Raw genomic sequence first — 22582 nt, forward strand, 5'->3', positions numbered from 1 at the left:
CATGCGTCTACATCATATCTCTAAAACCTGTCCAGTCAGTACTGTGACCTCTTGCACCGTATAACTGGTGAGTCGAACTCTGCTGGAGTGAGCCACAGTGATTAGTCCTCAGCGCTGAGAGGTCTGCTGTATAACTCACCCCAGCCTCAGCAGACTCGTCATGTAGGCAACTGGCACTTACTTTATTAGTGACGTTTTTATCTGATGAGAGAGCCATGTCTGTGCTCTCAGGAGAACTTTAAATGGATAGGCCATGGTGAAATCACAATGCAATGCATTTTAAAGCATTTTTCCGACCAGCCCCACAAGAAATGGAAGGTACGGACACACACGGAAGACTGAAAGTTGCCATGTTTACTTTTGCAGCAACGGCAGAGAAAAGGCATGACACATCCTTTGGTCCACCAGTCCCATTTGTTTTTTGTGTCTTCCTGCAATGCTATGCTAAAATATTTTTTAATATGCCTTGTATCTGGGTGGCCCTGAGGTACATAGCCTAATTACAATGCCTTGCTAGCTGGGAACTGAAGCGTTGTCTTTCTTGAAGCACCCTGAGTGTGACAGGATCAGGCTTCAAACCTGGTTCTGATGGACAGGGCAGCTTTAGGCCATATGTTTCTGACCCTGGAACTCATCTCCTGGCTTTTCCTCCAAACAGCTGTGATAGGTGTCAGCACCAGGAGGTATCAAAGACAGGCAGAACGACTCTGTGAATACCGGAGCTTTTTCCCTTTAGGACCACAACAGCATTCACATGCAGCTGATCTGTCCTACTGTAGCTGCTGTGTTTCACGGGTCATTAAAATGTGAGTTTGAAACTAACTGTGAAATATTTAGTATGTGTGCTTGTTAGACGAAGCAATCCTCAATTATTTACCCCGTTCGTCCAGGTATCTCTGTCTGTCTGTTTTTTGGACATGATTTTGAGGGTGCTGTGATGCATTATGCTTTTTCAACAAGCTGTATTTTCTTGTTGCCTTTCTTTTGTATTTTGAGAGGTGCGCAAGAAAAATAATCTCAGCAGAGATTTTTTCGTAGGCGTGGTGTGGTTTTTTTTGGTTAACTGTTAATGTGTTTTTCATACTGAATACAAATCTGACCTTTTATGTGAAGTTGGATAATTATGATAAAACGGCTACATACTAATCTTTTAAGGCTCTAGTGTGCAGCCAGTCTTGCAGATTTCACAGATAAATCACCGTGCTGTGTTCTTCTGTATTTGATTAAGCCGCTGAAACATGTCATCAGTTTACCAATCTTCAGAGTCATAGTACATAAAATTCACCATTGTATACAGTAAGAAAATGAATGCCTTCATGGGGTAAACAAATTTAGCTAAATATCCTAAAAATGTTAAAACGGTTACACAAGAGCATGATTAAATGCTTGCTAAAATGGAGTGTCGCCAAGCCAGCCGATTCTTTGGACAACCAAAGGGTTTTTTAAAATTACCACAGCGAAAAAATACATTCACACTCAAGCTAGGAATGCAGGCACTGAGACTTTACATAGTTGTAGGACATTTACATATAAATGATTTGGACCCTTTAGAAAAACAATTGGCAAAAGCTTTACTAGCATACTGCCCAAACTTAGTTGCAAAAAGATCCCCCCCATTAATCCACAGAGCTGATCTTGAATAGGCCCACAAGTAGACACACCTGGGCACATTCCAATCAATCAGTCACCTGCAAGACACTGCACACTTAATCCAACAGTCAGTTCATGGAAATGGTAATTAAAGCTTATTATACATACATTTTAAAATTAGAATATCTAGAGAAAACAGAAATACACGTCCTGTCTCTGCAGTGAAGGCTGCTCCTCCACATGGAGATTGAGAAGGTTGAAGGTTGGGGAAAGTTTGAGATCATTAGGGCCAGTACAGAAAAAATTTCCTCCAGCGTTGACTTGGACTACTTGACCTCTGCAGCCATCGTATGCGGCCCGATTTTGCGATTACAGGTACCAGCCTCTCTCTCTCTCTCTCTCCCCCTCCCTCCCTCCGTCCCAGTGCCGTTCAGCTTTACTCAGCTAATGAGAGGCTACAGGTGTGGGGGCTGCGAGTTTCAGCTTGTCTCGGGTACAAGGTGCAGCTCGCTGGAGTGAAGATTCAGCTCCCTCACCCCGACTCCTAGGCAAACAGCATCATCATACAGCATGCTGGCTGGCTCGTCACGTCTTCCTTGATCTGTGGCTTTTTCATACTTCTTTTATTTGTGGAAGTGTTACGAGCTGTTTACAACTGTGTTTATAGTTGCGCTTGTCATTAGAGTACAACACTATTGTTTATGTTCACTTTATCGATACGGTGTAGCACACTGCTTGCCTAATGATACAAGATGCAGTAAAAACGCCTCCGTAATGTAACCCACGATACTGCACTATTGCCTCAACTCTGTATTTAAATCATTGGTCGCTGGCTGATGGTGCTTCATTAATACCAGCTGGCTAGGTGGTGCAGTCTTAACAGTACAGTGAAAATAGTAGTTGATCAGCTTGAACAAGGTGTTTTTTTACACCTGAAGATAATTTCCCCATAATACTGCAAGTATTGATATATTGTAGTATCATACATACCAAGCTAGCTTCATTGTTGCATCATGGCACTTATAAAGAGAACGTTTGAATGGCATAGGGAACTGACAGATCAGGGGAAAATGATTTTTCTTTTGTAATGTTTTTTCTTTTGTAATTACAACTGGGGTATTTTCCTCATAAGGGACAAATAATTAATCTTACTGAAGCAGTGCTCTGCCATTTGCAGTTAAGACGAGCAAGAAATAAGAAATACTTAAGAATTTCCTGATACACTACATGGCCAAAAGTATGTAGACAATATGGTGTTGGTCCACCCTTCTGGGAAGGCATTTGCGTGCATTCAGCTGCAGGAGCTTTATGGACCTCACTTTGTGCATGGGGGTGTTGTCATGCTGAAACAGGAAAGGGCCGTACCCAAACTGTTGCCACAAAGGTGGAAGCACATTATGCATTATGATTTCCCTTCTCTGGAACTGTGGGGCCTAGCCCAAACCATGAAAAACAGCCAGAGACCATTATTCCTCCTCCACCAAACTTTACAGTTGGCATTATGCATTCAGGCAGGTAGCGTTCTCCTGGCATTCACCAAACCCAGGTTCATCTGTCAGACTGCCAGATAGTGAAGCGTGATTCATCACTCCAGAAAACATGTTTCCACTGCTCCAGAGTCCAATGGTGGTGTGCTTTACACTACTCCAACCGAAGCTTGGCATTGCCCGTGGTGATCTTAGACTTGTGTGCAGCTGCTCGGCCTTAGAAACCCATTTTATGAAGCTCCCGACGAACAATTGTTGTGCTGACGTTGCTTCTAGAGGCCGTGTGGAACTCGGTAGTGAGTGTTGTAATCGAGGGCAGACTATATTTATGAGCTGCGTGTTTCAGCACTCTGCCGTCCTGTTCTGTGAGCTTGTGTGGCCTTCCGATTCACTGCTGAGCGGTTGTTGCTCCTAGACTTTTACACTTCACAATAACAGCACTTACAGTTGACCGGGGCAGCTCTAGCAGGGCTGAAACTCGACAAACTCACTTGCTGGAAAGGTGGCATCCTATGACAGTGCCACGTTGAATGTCACTGAGCTCATTAGTACGACCCATTCTACTGCCAATGTTTGTCTATGGAGATTGCATGGCTGTATGCTTGATTTTATACACCTGCTAGCAATGGGTGTGGCTGAAGTATCCCGAACCCACTAATTATAAGGGGTGTCCACATACTTGTGTACCTTGTGCCCCAGAACATAATTGCAAAAAAGAAGAGACAAAATAATGTGTCACTTCTACAGCAGCGTAGCTGGTTGTGTACAGGTGCTTGTCCTGGTGCTTGTCTTCTCCCCACACGTGATTGCGCTCCGTCTGTGTGCCTGAGCCTTGGTGCTCCGTGTCTTGCTGCCCTTGTGTCCTCCACCTCGGATCTCTCCCTGCTGCGTCTCTCATTGTTGGGGTTTTACAGGAAATCCGATCGCCGGAAACATCGTTTGGTACATCTCGTCGTTTCTGTTTCTGTTTGTGGGCGGTAGCCCTCCGTGTGAACCTGGTTTTTCAAACGCAGCTCTGAATGTGATTCTGAACGTTTATCTCTTATAGCTGGTAAGCCCCATTATGCAGTGATGTGCACTGACACCCTGATGCCTGCTTTTGTACCAATGCTGAAAACTCACAAGGTCTAGGATTTAAATCTAAGCTACAGTTATACTGTGCGCTCTAGATTTGAATGTCAGCCATGCGTAGGTTTATTAACGCTGTACAACCACTCTGTCTTTGTTATGTTAATGCCAGATTAATACAGGCTAACTGACATGGATTTATTTAGCCTGGCTTTTTATGCACCCTAAGCTAGTTAAACACGTAGCAAGTGGATAATGAATTTAGATGTTCCATTGAGCTCTTGTGTGTTGAGGGGCACTATTACTATTGCCTTCATACAACAATGGGAGATCTGAACAGATTTATTTGGAAGGGGACCCCTGCAAAGGCAGTAGAGCCATTGTCCATTCTGTTTGGGCCACGGCAGTGAGACTGTAGATTATAACAGCGGGACCTAGGACATGCAGAAGGCCTTTCACTGTTGAGATCTGAGCTTGCCTGAAAATCATGTCACTTCCAGACCACTTCTTGTCCCAGCTGCTTTCAGCTGATGCTTGCTTTTAACATACATTTTTATCTGATGTATTACTTTCCGAACGGGTGACAATTAAAAAAGGTATTTGTATGCCCGCACTAGCTGGGTATTGCTCATGAATAGCCCCCAGTTCTCAGACCCGCTGAATTTGCCTGACTGCCGCTGCTGCTCCAGGGCTCCCAGTCGCCCAGGCTTGAGCGTGGAATGTACTGCCATTTTGGGTTTGGGTGGGGAAAAAATGTTAATATTTTCTTAATTACATCACTAAATTGCTTTCATTACTAGATATTTCTCGGTTGTGCCTTTGAAAAATCGATTTGCACGTAATGAGCAGACGCTTAAAAGAAAATAGGCTGTATAGGCTGTGGGCTGTTGGAGAACATTATTGGCTTGAGTCATGTCCCTGTTGTGTAACGGTCGCATTAAAGAAGTATGACTGTATGTGCGCACTTAACCCATGAAGGACTCGTAAAGGTTCCTGTAGTCGTTACAAGGTAATTACAGAGGCCAAGCAGCATGACCTAAGAAATTCCACATCATTTATTCGACAGCCATCATATTTCAGCACATACAATTGCCTTTTTATTTAGAAACTAACCGAAAATTAGTGGCTGAACCTATATTCTGAAAAGGAATATCCACAATCCAAATAGCCAAACTGTCCTAATAACCTTTCAATTGGATTCTTGAAGAAGACATGCGCTACTGATAATTTGTTGTTAAGTATGAGAGTCCCCACTGGGTTTCTCACACAAGGTCAAGCTGAACATTTTTATCATCAATCATTGTAACTGTGTTGTAAATATTTCACCCCGAGGGTTCACCTGTGTTGTCTTTGGGTGACATTGCAGATCTTGACCTCCTCCTGTTGTAAACATAGCCTTGAGCCTGTCCTCAGGTAAACTGCAGTGCTGTTGGGTGCCTCTCAGACTTATTTCAGGAACGACGTGACCTTCTTCAAACCTCCTTTCACTGTGGATAACTCACTCCGGACTGCAAGTCAGGACAGGAAGTCTGCTCGAGTGCTCTGGGGCTTCTGAGGGTCAGGTGTTCAGGAACTCATTTTCACCACACCCAAAGAAAAGGATGCTGCTCCAGGGCTCAGTATAAAGATTTTTACAAAACACGCTTTCAGCAAGGCTGTGCAAATCCATCACTGCTCTTGAAGGTTCACGTTCCTCTTTTCATTGTATTCAGATGGGGATTGGGCTGTGGCTGATCAAAGTGGGGGAGGGGAGAGGGGAGACTAGTGAAAAACAGGAGTATGTAATGACTGTGCCCTGTCCGGGGCCTCTGGGGACACGCTCATGTGTTTGCACTGAGGTGCAGAGCAGGTAGGTTTGGCTAATGGGCTGAGCTACAGCCGGACCGGCTCTGAGTGGAGCCCCAAAATACCTGCGAATCAGCCGGCCCCCCTCGCGCTCCGTGTGCTTCCTTAGATTCGTAATTTGGGCGGCAGATTATTGCCATATAAAAAAAGGACCAGTAGGCCAGTAATGTACCCGGCTCATTGTGTAACTCTGTATTCTGATTTTCCTCTGGAAGATTGCCTTTATTCTGTCACTAGAAGCACAGTTTGAATGATTACTTTTCATAGAAAGGTGCTTTTTTACCATTATCTGAAAAAAAAAAAAACCTGATGTAATTGAAAATCTCTGACAGAAAGTGGTGTGACTGGCTAGGACAATTGCTCTTGCCTATGCGGTAATGGCTGTCATGTTCATTTGCACTGTAGGCTGTGAAGAGAAATGTGAGCTTTTCTCTCTTTTCGGGGATGGAGAGTAGTGTTCCGTGTTCCGTGTTCTGGTGGAGTACTATAGCCTATATCATTGCTTTCTTTTGTATCTTTAAAATGGGGAAAAAACAGCATGATTTTGGTGCGTGTGCCTTTTTCCCCCCATTTCAGGGGTGTTCATTTATCAAACCCCTCCTAGGTTGTTTAATGCTGCATTGTGGGATCATGACATGAGCTTTTTATTTACAGCATATAGGGCCTAGATCAACAGATTCACTCATTTCCATACAATGGCTGCCATGTTGGTATCTGCTTTCCCATTTTCCATGCTCAGTTTCTGGGAGGGAGGTCTGCCCACTGAAGGTGAATTGATTATTAGCACGTAAAACGGTTATAATTTTGAGAAAGTGGAAACAAAGCCAAGACGATAATTTAAGCATGCTCCGCTCCATAAGCCTGAGTGAGCACAATGCTTTTTGGTCAATTACATTTTCTCACAAGTTATTATATTGTGCACAGAACCTCTCTTGAACTGGAATTTGACTAATGAGACGTATGTGCTTGTTCTTTCTTTATGCTGTTAAAACCTTCCAGCAACAGAAGATGGAGAAGCCTATGATTTCTGTCCGTTGTCTTTTCACAGTTCTTACGCATTAAATGATCTGGTTTGGATGAGGCCTTGCATGCTCACTGGGAGTAATTTTGGAGTTGTTGGTTCGAGGCCACAGCCGCTGTGCGTAGGAATTACAGCAGGCGTACACATAGTCTTCATGTGAAGGTGTGACCAAATTGCAGTTCAGCTGTTCTTGTCATTGCATACGGTAGCCATAACCTCATATTTAGCACATTAAATATATTTATGTGTAAGTGGCAGGGTGACACACCAACCAGCAAATGCTTTATGGTGAATGTACATTATTCTGGTTATGGCCATTTCAGAACAAAATAAATAGCCTAATGTACAGCTCTTCATTGTTTTGGGCAGTGTGAGATCTTGTTGTGTGGGGTCTTGCAGCAGGTCTTGTCCAGTATTTGTGCCTGTCTGTTTTGTCCCCAGTGTATAAAAATATGATCTCATTGACGTCCGTAACCCCAAGTTTCAGATTCATGTGTCTAAAGTATTCTTATTCTTCAGGCGGATTTCCGGCACATGGCTGTTTTAGATCAGTGTAATATACTCTTGGCTTGTAATGCACTTTCAATATAGCAACGACCACTGCACGTGTGAAAAAGTAATTGCCCCCTTTAACTTAATAACTCGTTGCACCACATTTAGCAGCAATAACTGCAACCAAACGCTTCCCATAATTTGATATGGAAGAATTTTAGCCCACTGTTTGCACAACTGCTTTAATTCTGACAAATTCATAGGTTTCAGAGCATGAACTGCTGGTTTCAGGTCCTGCCACAGCATCTCTGTTAGGTTCAGGTCAGGACTTTGAGTAGGCCACTCAAAACGGCTACATTTAATGAGGGTAGATTAAGTGCAATAATCAGGCATTGGCCCGATCGGGACTGAGAGCTCAAGTTACAGACCACCGTTATTTTTGAACACTAGTTCTCATTCTCCATATTGTGTATGAAGATTATTTTCTGCAGACATAAGTGTGTGGAGATGCAGGATCCTCATTCTCTGTCCTAATAGGCTGTAGCAATAGGGATCTTTTTTCTGGGATCTTTAACCAGACGTGGCAACTGTGCCGAACACTAATCAAGATTTTTGAATAGGTTGGCTGTGCAGTTTACCTTTTGGGCATTTTTGTAGTTTTTTGTGTTTTCTGTCTTTCATCTTCAACTTGTCATCGAGAGCAAGTTGAATGTCTTCCCCCCGAAACAGAATGTGAGATTGTGCACAACGCTTTAGTGATGTATGACATGATGTAGGCTATATAGGCTAGATGATGCATATTCCATTCATGTTAAGAAAAAAGGACGCACTTCATTGTCGCTCATTGAAGTTGTTAATTGTTTCTTGTATTTCAGTTTTTTTATTGCTGTAGTTCAATAAAGCCTGCTGTATTCTTTATATTCACATTCAATTCTATTTACTCATCCACCCCACCCCCCTCCCCCCAAGAAATCTTTTCAGGCTCAGAATTTTTTTTCTTTTGCTTAATCCTTGTAATTTTGCTGTTTTGTGTTTTGGTGATGGTAGTTTGGTGTGAATTTTTTTAGTGATCACGCAAGCCCAAAGAAATGGAAATGTTTCTTTTTATTTCTAATTTCTTGCTACTTGTGTTGGCCCTTCGATTTTGTTTTGCCTCTGAGGGTAAACTCATTAAATAAATAAGCTTGTTGTTTAAATTCTCTCATTTAATCTTCCGTGTTTGCCTGTCAAATTCTTGGTGTGCCTCAGAACTGAATTCTGAATTAATTAGGCTGCATTTCCTGATGCCAGCTCCTCACAGATGAACTACGGCAGTCTGTGAGTACATTGGAGTGGTGCATGCATACAAAAATGAGGAGTGAAATTTTTCTGATTCTTTGCTATGAAATTTTTAGATGAGATTTTGCTCTTGACTTTGCTGTTCAGGAGTCTATTTGTCATAGGTTATTGCGATATCTAATTCAGGCGTCAGCACATTTTGTTTTAGTTCTTTGATAATAACATATTGAAACGCTCACAGTATATTTTTAGGTGCCAGGCCCAAACCACCGTAATTAACATGACCCGAAATACCACTTCACCGTTGTTCAGTTATAAATTCTTGGCAGCGGAGTGGGTCAGATGTTACTGCTTCTCCTCCCGCTGCCATCTGGAAAAGCAATATCCAGAGTGTTGGGAAGTGTCGGGAAGTCTCTGTGGCCAGTCCAGGACTGGACTCAAACTGTGCTTCCTGTTCCATCGCTCAGGAATTCCTCTGTTTGTTTCACCAAGGATGGCAGCTTTTGACCCCTGAGCATTACTGGCCCGAGGGAGAAGGAAGAGGGGACGGAAGGGGAGGCTGTTGAACTTGAAAAGGGTCTTTATTTTGGGTTGCTGTAATTGGTGGCTCTACAGGGCCCATGAGAAGTATGCAATACTTGGAAACGCCTTTTTTGTACGACTGAATGGATGTTTCAAAGTAAACTTCCTCTATATTTCTTTTTTGGGAGACAACAAAGGAAGTTTGCCATGCCATTGTTGCTTATTGACTATGATAATTGTTTCAGAAGGAACTTCAGACAGCTATAAAATGCTTTTAAACAAGCTTCATAATACTATGAAAGGCTTTTAATCAAGCTTCAGACAGCTATAAAATGAACATTGTATCCAGTCTTCCAAAATGTGACGTTTTCAAAAGTGCATTCTAATCCTGTCGAAGTTCTGGAGGCGGTTGTTTTTCCCTTCTTAAGAAAAATCTCTGTGGAAGGTTGAGTGGTTCACAGGAGGACACGTAGCACCTCATTTGTAATTCAGTGGAGGTTTATGTGTAATTTTATGTCCCCTGCAGATCTAAAAGGGCGTTGTGTTTTCAGGCCATGCATCTGCAGCTCTGTTTTACTGGCTCTGGGCCAGCTAATGATGACGGTCCGTGCAGACGCTGCCCGCTCGTCCAGCTTATTCATTTTCAGTTTCACGGAGGTAAAGGTCAGCGCCACGGGTCGTTCCTGACCGGTGCGATTTCCACTGCACTTTTCATGCATTAGTGAGACTTGGCCCATGTGTTGTCCTCACTGTTCCCCAGAACGCCACTGAATAGGCAGGTCAGAGCCAGAGCTTTACCATACTCGATGTTAATAATCTCTCGCTCTGCACTTTTGCATTTGTTTGTGGAAATGTAGTTGGGACATTCCACTGTGATCCACATAGTGATTTGATTTATTTAATCACATCATTTTTATCTGGATTTGACTTGCATCTCTTTCCATCCTTTCATACCTGAAGTGCACCGTGGGCAATTTCCCCAGGGCTGTTGGCCAGCAGTAGTAGGTATGCTTCTCCTGTCTAAAGTACGAAGAATGTTTTTACTGCTGCCTATTCCTAAATGTGTACCACAGTTTGCATATTATTGATGCTACATGCTAGAATGCCAGAACATAAACTCTGTACCCCCCAAGGTTTAAGGAAGGTCTGCACTTCATTAGCATCTTTTGCTTTTGTTCTGGTCTCCAACGCTGAAATGGCAAATGCAAAAAAAGTTTGGGAGAACCCATTCAGGTTTGAGAAGTTAATCTTGCTTATTCATTTTTGGACTAATACAATCAAGATGGGTATAATGAGGTACAGTTTTTGCGACGAATGGCTTGGACGCAAAATAGTGAAGTGGAAAATAGTCAAATATGGTTTTTCAGAAAGTGGACTTTAGGGACCCTTTGAGCTGGGTGCACTGGAGGAAGGCTGAGAACTCCCTGAGCCAGGGGACCCCCCCGTGTCTGTCATGTTGACACGTTATGTATGAAATCAAATCAGTCACTGTTCAGAGGGAAGCTGGCTGTTTCTTCCCTTTTCCCACCGCTGCTCGTGTTATTTTTGTTGTGTGGACATGCTCAGTTACTCAGTTATGTGCAGTATTTCTGTATGAAATTGCTGCATAGTGTGCATTATATGATCACATATCCCTGCCCACCCCGTTGCCCAATAACACTACTGCATGTAGCTAGTGGGAAAAAGATGCTAGTTACAGTATGGTCCTTTTTTTGACTGGTGCACATAAGCATAGTCACATTATGCTCACATTTTAGGAACAAACTTTAAATGCTAACTAGCAATGTGCCACCACATTGCCATACACATACAGTAAAAATTTAGTTTTTTAGTTGAATTTGGTTTTTTGTGAAATGCTATAACATTTTCAAACTAAATCTGAAATCTTAATGTCTTCATGATACTGTGAAAATCACTGATCAGCTTGGTCCAGTAGCGGAGATGGTCTTTAGCATCCTGCAATGTTTTTTATATTTCACCTTTATTTCACCAGGCAAGTCATTAAGAACAAATTCTTATTTACAATGGCGATAGAGGCTGACTATGTTGCAACTTAAGGGTAAAGTACATAGAATAGCTCAGTATTAAACATTAACCAAAGTAAATTACCTTTTTAAAGTGGGACGAAATCAAAGAAAACGATTGAGGCTTAATGGCACACTTTATGTCTGTTTTTAAAAAAGTGAATGTGTAAAATATGTTTTTTTTTTAAAGCCTTAAATTCATTGACAAATTGAGGGAGAATATAAGAAATGTTCACAATTGTAGTTGTTTGTTGTCGCGCACTTTCAGTTTGAAAAGGGAGCGCTTCTATACGGGCAGATTGGCAGAAACACGGTCGCAAGCAGCCTTCCACTTGTCTCCGTTTTGTTTTTTTCCGGTTGTCTTTGACATGTCTGATAACCCACCTCTCGTCTTTTGTTTTCGAGTGGGTAACTTCCGCCCGTTGAGTTCTCCTTCAGCCCTCCCTGGTGTTTTTCAGGAAGTGCCACAAGCTGTGTTGAGTTTGTCGATATGCCTCAGTTTTGTCAGAATTGTGTTAAACTGGAAACTAATTTACTATGCCTGTTTTTAAATGGTCTAAAATCAGCCATGCTGACCAAATGTCCAAATGTATTTTTCCACGTAATCAATCAGATCTTAGTTCAAAGGACGGATGATCTCAGTGTCCCTTTGGGCCATGAGTCCATTGAATTTGGTGGTCCAGGTACCATTCCTGAAAGTGAAACTCTAAAATTAATTTTAAAATATACCAGGAAATACTTGTTTTAAAAGAGGGTCATTTTTTTATTATAGATTGCCATTTTCAAATATAAAACAATATAAGTTTTCACGGCTCTGTATTAAAACAAGTGCGAATCCGCAATAGCTGCGACCGCACACGCGCATGCATCCATGCGTGCATGCATTCACGCACACACCCTCTCACAAACACGTGACCTCTTCTTTGGCTCATGACCAACCTTTCCACAAAATCTTGTGCAAATCTGTGAATCCATTTGGGAGTTATGCACCTTTTTGTGATAGGCCGTGCCCATCGCCACGCCCCCTCTTTGTCAATCGGCCTGAAAGTTACTCCACTCTACCTTCGGCTATGACCAACCTCCATGGCATATTTCAGCCTCCTGGGGCTAAAACTGTGGCCGTTATGGGGTGGGACACTTTTGTGGACCGACCGACCGACAGACAGACAGACAGAGCTATAGAGCTGCGATCTCGGCTAATAAACAGTTTGCACTGTTCTTCTGCGGTCTTTCTTTCTTAATGTTATTCCAGGAATAATTATACTTTTAACTTTTCTCAAATGCCTTTAACAAACATTTCTGTTTTACCTTCACTGCCTACCACCACTTAAAATGCCATTTCTCAAGCGCTTACTGTAGTTACTGATAATCATATAGACTGCAGATTTAAATAAGCCAGTTGAGCGTACAGCACCCAAACTGCTCCTTTCGGAACAGTGTGGCAGACAATACACCTCATGAAGGGCGTCACTTTGGATAAAAGCGTCTACTAAATAGATGTAATGTAGTATGTAGGAGATGCAGAGTTTAAGAGAAACAATGAAGTTTTATGCTGTCAATCATCCTGCCATTCAGATCTGACAGTACAGTATTGTTTCTGTTAATTCATTGTATGAGACATTTTTTCTTTATTATTAAACTAGACAAGCTGTCTCACAAAGAAGTTAGGATTTAGCCCATAGCACAGCTAATGCTCTGACCGGAGCCTCTCGCGAGTCCCATTCTCTGTATGGGGAAAATGGAGTGGCCACAATCGTCCTACTAGTGCTGCTTCTGTGGTGGACTTATCTCTGCATTTGGTGGCCCCAGGCCATGCTTATTGTTGAACCCTGGAACATACCTCATTCATCAGCTAATCTACTAGCAAACTGCTAGCAAAATGCAGTGGAGCTTTCACACTAGTAAAAGGAAATTGGTATGAGTCCAGGTCATAGTCAGAGATAAATAAGCATCTTCTAGTATAAGATCATTGACTCAATGTAGTCTGGAGGTTTATAAACCATTTTGCTGAGCAAAAGTCACAATCGTGTTCTATCACCTCATTTTCTTTGACTCTCCAGTCTCTACAAAGTTGTTGAGAACAGCCAGTTGGGAGACCAGGTTAAAAGTATGTGGCCGTGACCAGATGCTGACCCGTCTCCAGCCCCAGTGAAAGAGGGCCTGTGCCCGTTGAGATGCTGCTGGAATGCTGTGCAGGGAGAAGAAACAGCTGACGGTGTGTTTTGTCCAAGCAGTGTGAAGTTTACATTCATACCCGAGGCTATACAGTGAGAAAGCTCACACCCAGCTTTCCCGCCTCCCTGTCCTCTCTGGAGCCCACAAGATGTTGTTTAAGGTCTTTAGCACCCCTCCCCCCCCCCCCCCCCCTTCCCCCGAAACGCTCCTGTCTCGCATTTTCCCAGCGGCTGCTGGAAATAGCCCTGCGTGGCTTGAAAGTGGAGCCACTGGGAACTGCTGGAAAAGTAAATTGGAAGGGAGAGAACCAGTTCATCCAGACACAGCTGCTCACCAGATGTTTGGCCTGAAATGCTAATGTTATGCATGATCCCATAAAGTCATTCTCCAAGGCTGGAATTATATTTTTTCTTTACCAGGGAGGATTTTCCATGTGTTAAAAAATTTGAACAGGATTTCAAAATCTTTAGGGTGGAATTTAAGAAATGGTGGCTGATTGTGTTTTTAAACGATAGCAATATTAACTGTTGCATATGTATGCAGTGTGCTTATATTATTTGTTAGCTGGAGCCCTTCACTGTTGGAATTGGATTAATTTTGTTGTGTTTACATTTTTACATTTTTTCATTTGCATGTTAATTGAATGCCGAGAAGCTTGTTTCTTAACAAACTGAAGATTAGCCTTGGGTACAGTCCACACATTTCACACTGGAATTATGAAAGAAAATATTTAGCAGCATGAATATCCAGAATAAAGCAGTTTTTCTACTTTATAATAATATGTGAAAGTGTCAAAAAATAGGCCGATGCAAGATTTTAACAATCCTGCACTAAACTTTCAGCCCCATTCTTCAGCTTTATCAACTTAGAAAAGGGTCTCCAAGCTCTCCGGAAGCTTGGAGCAAAATATCAGGATTTATTTTTTCCCTGTCCCGTTTGTTTTCATGGACAGTTTTCCTTTTCAATCGTAATGAGAGGGCAGAGCAAAGGTAAATATAACTGCATGTTTGTCATTCCATTTTGACAATGCCAGGTACAGTATTTAGAGGGTGGCTGAGATTTTTAGCGTTTCAACTTCCACCTCACAAACGACAGTGGAGAGAGAGGCCCAGATACTTACGCCAGCTGCTCTGGGTTTATGTGAATGTATGGACTTAGATGGAATGAGTTTACCATACAACAGCCCATTCAAATGTGTCTGCAAGCCCAACAAAAATCATAGCTGGGTGGGCTGTTGTTTTCCCACAAATAACACCGCTATGCGGTGTAGCACGTGCTGCCAGTCCTCGCCGTCGCTTTAGTCTCCACCCCTGTCTTTTCAGGATTCCTGTAAGTGACATGGCTGGCTGATGTATGGTGATATACACTGTCCCTGCAGGCTGACTCTGACAGGGCTTGTGATGGGCTCTTTGAGCGCTCAAACAACCTGTCCAGACTAATACCGATTTGGATGTCATATTTCCCGCTAAGATTTTCATTTTTGATTGCCATATCATCCTTCAAAGTGCATTTATGTCCCTTTTTCCTGGTAGAGCGAAGTGTTCCCAAGTAAGAACGAGCACTGCATGCAGATGTTTAGTCCAGTTGTTTTAGGTTTTTTTTTTTTGCTTACATTATTGTGGCTGTATTATTTGGTCAATCTCTTACCTCTTTGAAGGAGTGATAATGTATCACCTGAATTTCAGACAGAAGGTACCTGTTATTACTGAGATTGCTTTTGCAATTTGTCATTGTACAAGAAAGCACCTCCCTCTCGACATCACACCTCTCAAACATGCTTTTCTTTTTGCTTTTTTAAAGGCAACGGAGTCATTAGCTTCTCTGCATCGTATCTTCAGTATGCTTTGTGCATGTTTCTCCGTAGAACTGCAGGCAGAAATGACTAGCTTTTTTGTTGTAGTCATAAATATATTTTCAAGACTGTATCAGGAAATTGTGTTTAACTGCATAGTTGGTAGAAATGTACTGCAGAATGATTTGTGTAGAAATAAATGTGTCCTTAATATTTTCCAAATGGAACTGTAAAAACCATTCACATGGTGGCTATTATGCTTTCTCCTTGTTTCTATGGCAATGCCAAATAGTTTTGGTTTTTCTATACTTTTCCCCCCCCAGACACTGGTAATTTGCAGCCAGGCTGAGCACAGGTAGCTGCGATAAGTGCATCCTGGAGATGAGAGAGCCTTCCATCACCCAGGGGAAGAAAAAAAGCAGCGTTTCCTTTCAAAAACTTTGATCAGCATTGCTTTGAAATGAATTGAGTCCTTTGAAGGCCGCTCTCCTTTGAAACTGCGGTGATACTGTAATGACTTCTTTCTTTCCTTGATTTTGTGTCATATTTTTGACCTGCATTGCCCTTCTTATCAAGCCAGCATGAAAGGATGTCGTTTCCTCAGGACAAATTATCGCTGTGGTGTTATTTGGGGTGAATGCTTTACATCTGCCTGTCCATTCTCAAGGGCCCTCCTATGGAGTCAAGTGAAGTGCAGCACTCCATGAAAGTAACATTGACTCATTCCATGGCTTTATAGTTGAGTAGTAGACAAAGGCCATTGTAATTAGCACTAATAGAAGTCTTGCATAGCAGTTTGCTCTGTCAGATGTAAAATAGGGTCTTTGTTAGTCATGTCCTGTAACTCTACCTTGTCTCCTACCAGATGGGTTTTTTCCCCATAAAACAAACTCAAGAAGCCAGACTTAATCAGTCTCTTTAAAAGCATATGCAACTCACTCAAACCAAAACCTTTTCTGATTAATTTTATGCTATACCTGGAAAAAAAAGTCTGCCTTACTTGCTGTTAAGTGATACAGTGGTGGAAGAAAAGAGTTCTTGCCAGTGAAAATGTTGTCACTGGGTGATTGATGCCATGTGTTGCATCTGATTTGTCAGTCAATAGTAAACATATACCTACCCTTTACCGCTAAATGTATCTAATTGGGTTGTGCCTTTTCACTAAATTTAGCTAGGCTAAATGTTTACACTGCGGTGCAGCATTGGAAGACATGCACTAAGAAAAAAATAGATTGTTGCCGCTTCTGTATGACTTGAAATCCAACTGTTTGCGTTTGTTATAAATGCAATCTTTTCTACCACGCTCTAAAAGCACAGAAATTACATTCTGCCTCCCAGCAGGATACTCAGAGAATGACAGACCTGTGGGCGCATGCGTGAGGCATCGGCTGCTTCAGAGGGGTGGGTTGTAATTCGCTTGATCCTTCTCAGCTCCTGATGGGGACAGATCTGTGCCCGTTTCTGTCTCCCTGGGATTCTTACTGTGGCCAGCAGTAGCTGAAAAGTAGAAGTGTGGAGTTGAGTACATGTTGCTGAAAACTGTTTATTTAGCAAATATACACAGCACAGACTGCAAAACCAAGTTTTGGCAAGACTACACGGCTTTGTGGTAATTGGCTTTTGGCGCGTAAACTTTGAATATTCTAAGAGAATAAGCTGCCCAAACGTTATGCCATTTCCGTTACCATTGGCAAATGTGGGAGAGACTCACTGTCGTGTGGTCATTTCGGCATGAGGGTGTTATTCCACTGCTTCTGTTGAAAGGGTCAAACCGGATCCTGAAGGGAAGAGGGTGAGTGGGCGCGGACTGTGACCGTTAACACAAACAGGAAGAGCAGACCTCATTCGACCCTTCACTTCTGGGGCCTCTTTCCAGACCCTTTCAGTGCACCAATCAAAGCTGTGGCGTGTGTGAGATTTGGGTATGACGGGACCTGTTTATTTGAGTGGGTGAGCCATTGTGCTGTTCTTCACACTCACATGTTCAGCTCCATTGTTTTTAATAGGACTGAAAATATTAACTGTTAGTACAAGCAACAAAGCAATCTTGCGGCGCAAATCTTTCTTAACCCTTTTGTACCTGTTTTTCGTAATTGACTCCTCGCATGAGATGGCAATGGTAAACATCCCATTCAGGACTGAAACCTACGGCTTCCTCATGCATTGCAGCGTCTGCTTGGTAGAACCACGCAGATAAACATGACGCATGTTCCTATGCTTCGCACTCTGCAGTGCACTTTACCGATGCTCTATGAAGAAGTGAAAACTTGCAGTGGCCTTGGTTACTTCTGTAAATCAGTTTCACTGAGCTTGTAGTCTACAGTCTAATCAGTTTCACTATGCTTTCTGTGACAGGGGGAAAACGAATGTCTCTCTCCTGTGATTTCCCTGTATTTCCCTGTCTCTTTTCTTGGAGACCAGACTTAATTAGATACATACCCTGTTCTCCAGATAGCCTATATCCTTTCAACAGGTCCCTGTAAAGTATATCAAGGTGGCTGAATATTAGATGTCGTAGACATCAACAAAGATAGAGGATCTGGCCTGCCTGAAATCTGACCGTATCGGCTGTAACCGAATCGGATCCCTGCCCTCGTGTTTTCCGTTGCCTAGGCAACAGCATCTGCGACTCACGGACATGTTATCAATGTAGTACGCGAGCAATATTGAACCGTCTCTGTTTAAATGTCATTTATTCTGCCACTGTCTCTTCCCTTTCTTGTGCCTGTACAGTACTTTCAGCTGTGATGTTTCAAATGTGTATATATATATATATATATATATATATATATATATTTACATTTACTTACATTCCATTATCCTTTCATTTAAAGAGCTTGCCGTTAGCTGGAGTAGGTCAGGTTAAGCACCTTGGTAAAAAATAAAAAACAGAGACGGTGCTCCATCGGGTAATAGAATTTTGAAGCCATTTGCATTTCTGTTGTTATTATGGTAATAATTCCCAGGGGAGGTTCTGAGCCCTCTGCTAAAGCCAGCACATGAAAACATGTACTCTCCTGCTCTGCATCCTAAGGGGAGCTCTGGCATCTGCAGAAAAACGTGTGCTGTGAGCTACAGAGACGCGCAGCTTTGTCTTCAGACTCCACATTCAGCTCTGCAGAGATTAGGAACTGAGGGTGCAGGCGTGTTTTTTTTGTGTTCGTTTGCACTCTTTCACACAGAGCCTTAGCATGGTCTCCAGCTGTGGCGGTGAAGGGTAGTGCTGCTGTACGGGGGCCTGTGGTCTGGGGGGGGCCTGTGGTCTGGGGGGGGCCTGTGGTCTGGGAGGGCCTGTGGTCCTCTCGTGGAGAGTGGCCCTACTTTTAATAAATCCATTCATACGTGGGCCCTTGCTTTTGAGACACTAAGAAGATGAACACATCAAAAAAGATCACCTAATTTTACCCTGGCTCCCACTGTTAATGGGTAATAGAGGGGGTGGGCAGAGCTTGTCATTCCCTGTACTTGCAGTGGAAAAGATGACCAGCTTGCAGAAGAGTGCCATGTGGAAGCTCAGTGAAAACACTGTTTAGTGCAAAATATTTGCTGCCGAAGTCACATACCAAATGTTGACCTCTGATGTTAACCCACCTAAGAACCAAACATCCCAGGCCAACTGATCACAGCAAACCAGCATCCAACTTACTGACCACAGCCGATTTAATTGCTAAAAAGGTAGCGAAAGACATACCCCCTGTTAGCATGGTAAAGGGTTTCAGGACCTACTGGCATTTGTTGAGCCTGAATATACTCCTGTGTGATGTACTGTTGCACAAAGAACCATCACAGCTCGTCTTGAATGTAGTGAAACAGCCACCTCTCTCTGTCGCCGTACTGTTCTATACACGTCCGACAATGCTGTGATAACATCTGTGTGCGGACAGCACTAACTACCGAGTTTTACATGACTAACTTTCCTCTTCATTGAAGATTGGGTCATGTGCTAACCTGTTCAGTGAACAGAGAAGCATACCATCATTCCGGAAAAATATAGCAATGCTTGCTTTTCATTTTTTAGGCATTTTAGTCTTGTGATCTGCACTGATTCAAGTTGTGACGTGTTTTTATTAGCGGTTTCCTACATCAAACTGGTAAAAAAAAAAAAAAAAAAGATTAGTATTTGCCCTTTTCAGACAGCAACTAGTCTACAGTCAGATGTGTGTCGTTCACATCCCTAGTCTCCAGTCATGTGATTGCTTTCTCTTAGGCATCTGTTCTCTGGAACAGAAGTAGCCAGAGACGGAAACCAAAGCTCATTTTGCAGCCAGCACAGCAGTTGCAAAACCATGACACCCCCCCACCCCCAATGACCCCCCCCCCCCCCCCCCATCACCACCACCACCACCAGCAGCTGAACTTTGAGGAAGTTCAGTGGGTCTCTTCATACCCAAATGATGTCCAGAGTTTGATTTCTTTTCCACCCATTGTCCTGCCAACATCGCTCGTATTATTTGCAGACACTGCTTTAGGCTCTGTGCGGAGGTTGGCCAAGTTTGTCTGGATCAGACTCCCAGCAACACTGGCTCAGGACGTTTATGAATGTCTCTAAATCTCCTCTTTTATCTGTCCTCATTCTTTTGGTTTTGGGCTTTCAAAAAAGAACTATCGAGAATCGTGAACTTCCAGGACCTCGGGACACCAAGAGACCCTTTGGTTACCATGTCCAAGAACAGTTTTTAAGAGGTGCAGTAGTTTTCAGCTATATTGCTGTGGTTTCCATGGAAACAAGTAATTTGGCTCTCATAAGTCTTTTGACTCGTATGTCATACTTCTTGTCTTTATGCCAGAATGGATAGAATAACAGTTTTGACCTTAAGTCTGCAAAGTCTCTGGAAAGTGTTAATGGTGAGATCTTGAGTCTATGAATGACGTTACATACAATTTTGCTATACATTCGCCAGACATGCTGTTCATAGCGTATGCAGTAGCCGCAAACACATGCGTAGGGGCTGCTGGGTGGCTCATCCTGTTCAGGCACTGCTCCAGTGCATGGATGGGCCCCACAGTCTGGTATTGAATTTGGACCATACCAGTGTAGACCGGCTGGCAGACACAGTGTGACACACAGTGAGCCCTCGCTTCACGCAGTTAAGTGTTTCTCCTCTCAGGACGGTCGCGGCAGTGACCCACGCTAGACAGTCGGGCATCTGCAGGTCTGCCTGTTGAGCTGCGTATTAACTTTCATCGTCTTGCGCGCTGTGGGGTGATAAGAAGCTGCTAGCCAGCTAGCATGACTTGCTTTGACAGAGATCACTTGTCTGCCCTCTTCGGACTCGGAAGTTGCGGTGCTGAGCTCGAATTTAAAATATGATTGGACATTCCAAAGTGGGGAGAGAAAGGGGGTAAAAACTGCTGAAATGTGGTAGTCTTCCCTTTTATGGGGAATCTGCTCTGTGGCCCCTCTGTTACAGCGTTAGTGTTTTTATTATGGCTTTACTGTGGCTCAGACACTCCTGCTCACTGTATTCATCAAAGCGAATGTAAAGCAGGAAACGGTATGGTAATTGAGTTGTTTCTCTCTCTCCAGTTCAGTGGGTAGGGAAATGAGGGGCAGAGGGCTTTCCCTTTCATTTCTGCTTTTACTTCCCCTGACAGCTGAACCGCTGCACTTCTCTCCTGCCTCCTCGAAAAAATCAATGCATTTATGACCCCAAAATAAAACCTTATTTTTCATCGTCTGTCTCGGACACTGAAGTTTTCGTCTGAAATGGACCGTGATCCATTAAATATTGCTTCTCTGTGCTGCACGTCCCCAACACACACAGCTCTAATGTTCAGTCCCCAGAGAGATTGCCAGATGCATTCTGGGATTTGTGGAGGTGTCTGTCGCTGAGGAGCTGGTGATGGAATCGAGCAAGACATTTTAAATTGGCTTATTTTGATGCATTTGAATTGAACTTTCATTTCTGATAGTTGACCTTGTGGAGCAGACATGCAAGAAAAATGTATCTGAATTGAAAGCATTTCAGACGGCTGTTTTTCAGACGGCCATTACAGCGTGTATACCTTCGTGAGCTGCCTGCAGCTACTTTTTTTGATACCCCGCACATTTTTGTGCTGTGACATCATCAGAGGTTGGCGCTGGTTTCCTCAGAGCAGCTGAGAAAGCCGCTAGCGAGCGAGCGGAGGGGATGACTCCAGCTGCTGTGGTTTTCAGGGTCGGGCTGTGTGGCCGGGCTGTGGTGCAGAGTGACAGTGGAAAAAGAGCGCTAAGCCCAGCTGATAAGAGGCCGGTGTCTGCTTTCACCTTATTGTGCGCTGCACATAGCTTCGGTAACCGGATAGCGCATCGCGGCCGTCCCCGTTGATGGAGAGCTGATTGAATGAATTGCAAAGATCCCCATGAATTATTTCTGTGTATCTGTTTCTCCGCAGGCTGCCAATGGATACGTGCTCCTGTTTGACGTGCTGGGAGGTGGGGAGGAGAAGTACCTCTATGAGCCGGTGTATCCCAAGTGAGTCCCCCCCTCCCCTCTCTGTATGCACACGGACTGTGTTGGGTGAAGGGCCAAGGTCAATACGCACGCACATATATCCATTAACACTCACACACACAAACACACGCGCATGCCCACCCACATGCACAGGGCTAGGTACACAAGCAGACGCACGCACAGGCGTGTGCTAAGACTCGCGCGCTTGTGCGCTCAGACTCACGGCCAGAGGCACGCGCACACACACACACACACACACACACACGCGCGCGCAGACACGCACACGCGCGTGCAGACACACACGCGCAGACACACACACACACACGCGCAGACACGCACACGTGCATGCTCAGTTACGGATCGTGACTGGACTCGATGAAATGATCAAAGGCTGAATAAGTCTTCAGTGAATAACTATGTGATGGAGCTCGGCTTTAGTGTCAGCATTAATTATATTTATAATTACTGTAGTCAGAGAGAGGCCCTGTAATTCTCTGCACCGCTCAGGCAGTCTCTGCAGTTCTGTTCAGCCGATGGCTTTTCTCTCAGCAGTGATGAGGCAGACTGTGGGAGGGTATACCCTGAGGCTCTGAGCTGTCCTGCTTGCGGACCCCAAAAAGCCCTTATTTCCAGTCACAGACCGGAGGAATGCCAGGACTACACATTCTTATGCTGCTTGTTCAGCGCTCTTCAATTTTGAAATTGTATTTTGTGTCAAAGCACTTTCCTGTAAACTGTATCAATCACTCTTCCACACTTTTGGTTGTTATTGTGGTTGTGAAAACGTCAGTTTATTTACAACCGTGACACATGGTGCGAAACCTTACTCAAAAAATCAGTGGATGATATCATAT

The 22582-nt window shown here is 43.5% G+C and overlaps 1 protein-coding gene across 1 annotated transcript in view; it reads left to right on the top strand.

The window, feature by feature from the left end:
- The window catches only part of ric1 (RIC1 homolog, RAB6A GEF complex partner 1), a 66282-nt gene that overhangs the window by 16527 nt on the left and 27173 nt on the right, over positions 1–22582 (top strand). Inside the window, 1 exon segment of the mRNA XM_035391995.1 lies at positions 21670–21749. Within this exon segment, the coding sequence (XP_035247886.1) occupies positions 21670–21749 (80 nt within the window).

The sequence above is a fragment of the Anguilla anguilla genome, chromosome 14 (genome assembly GCF_013347855.1).
Source record: "Anguilla anguilla isolate fAngAng1 chromosome 14, fAngAng1.pri, whole genome shotgun sequence".
In the NCBI taxonomy this organism is placed as follows: Eukaryota; Metazoa; Chordata; class Actinopteri; order Anguilliformes; family Anguillidae; genus Anguilla; species Anguilla anguilla.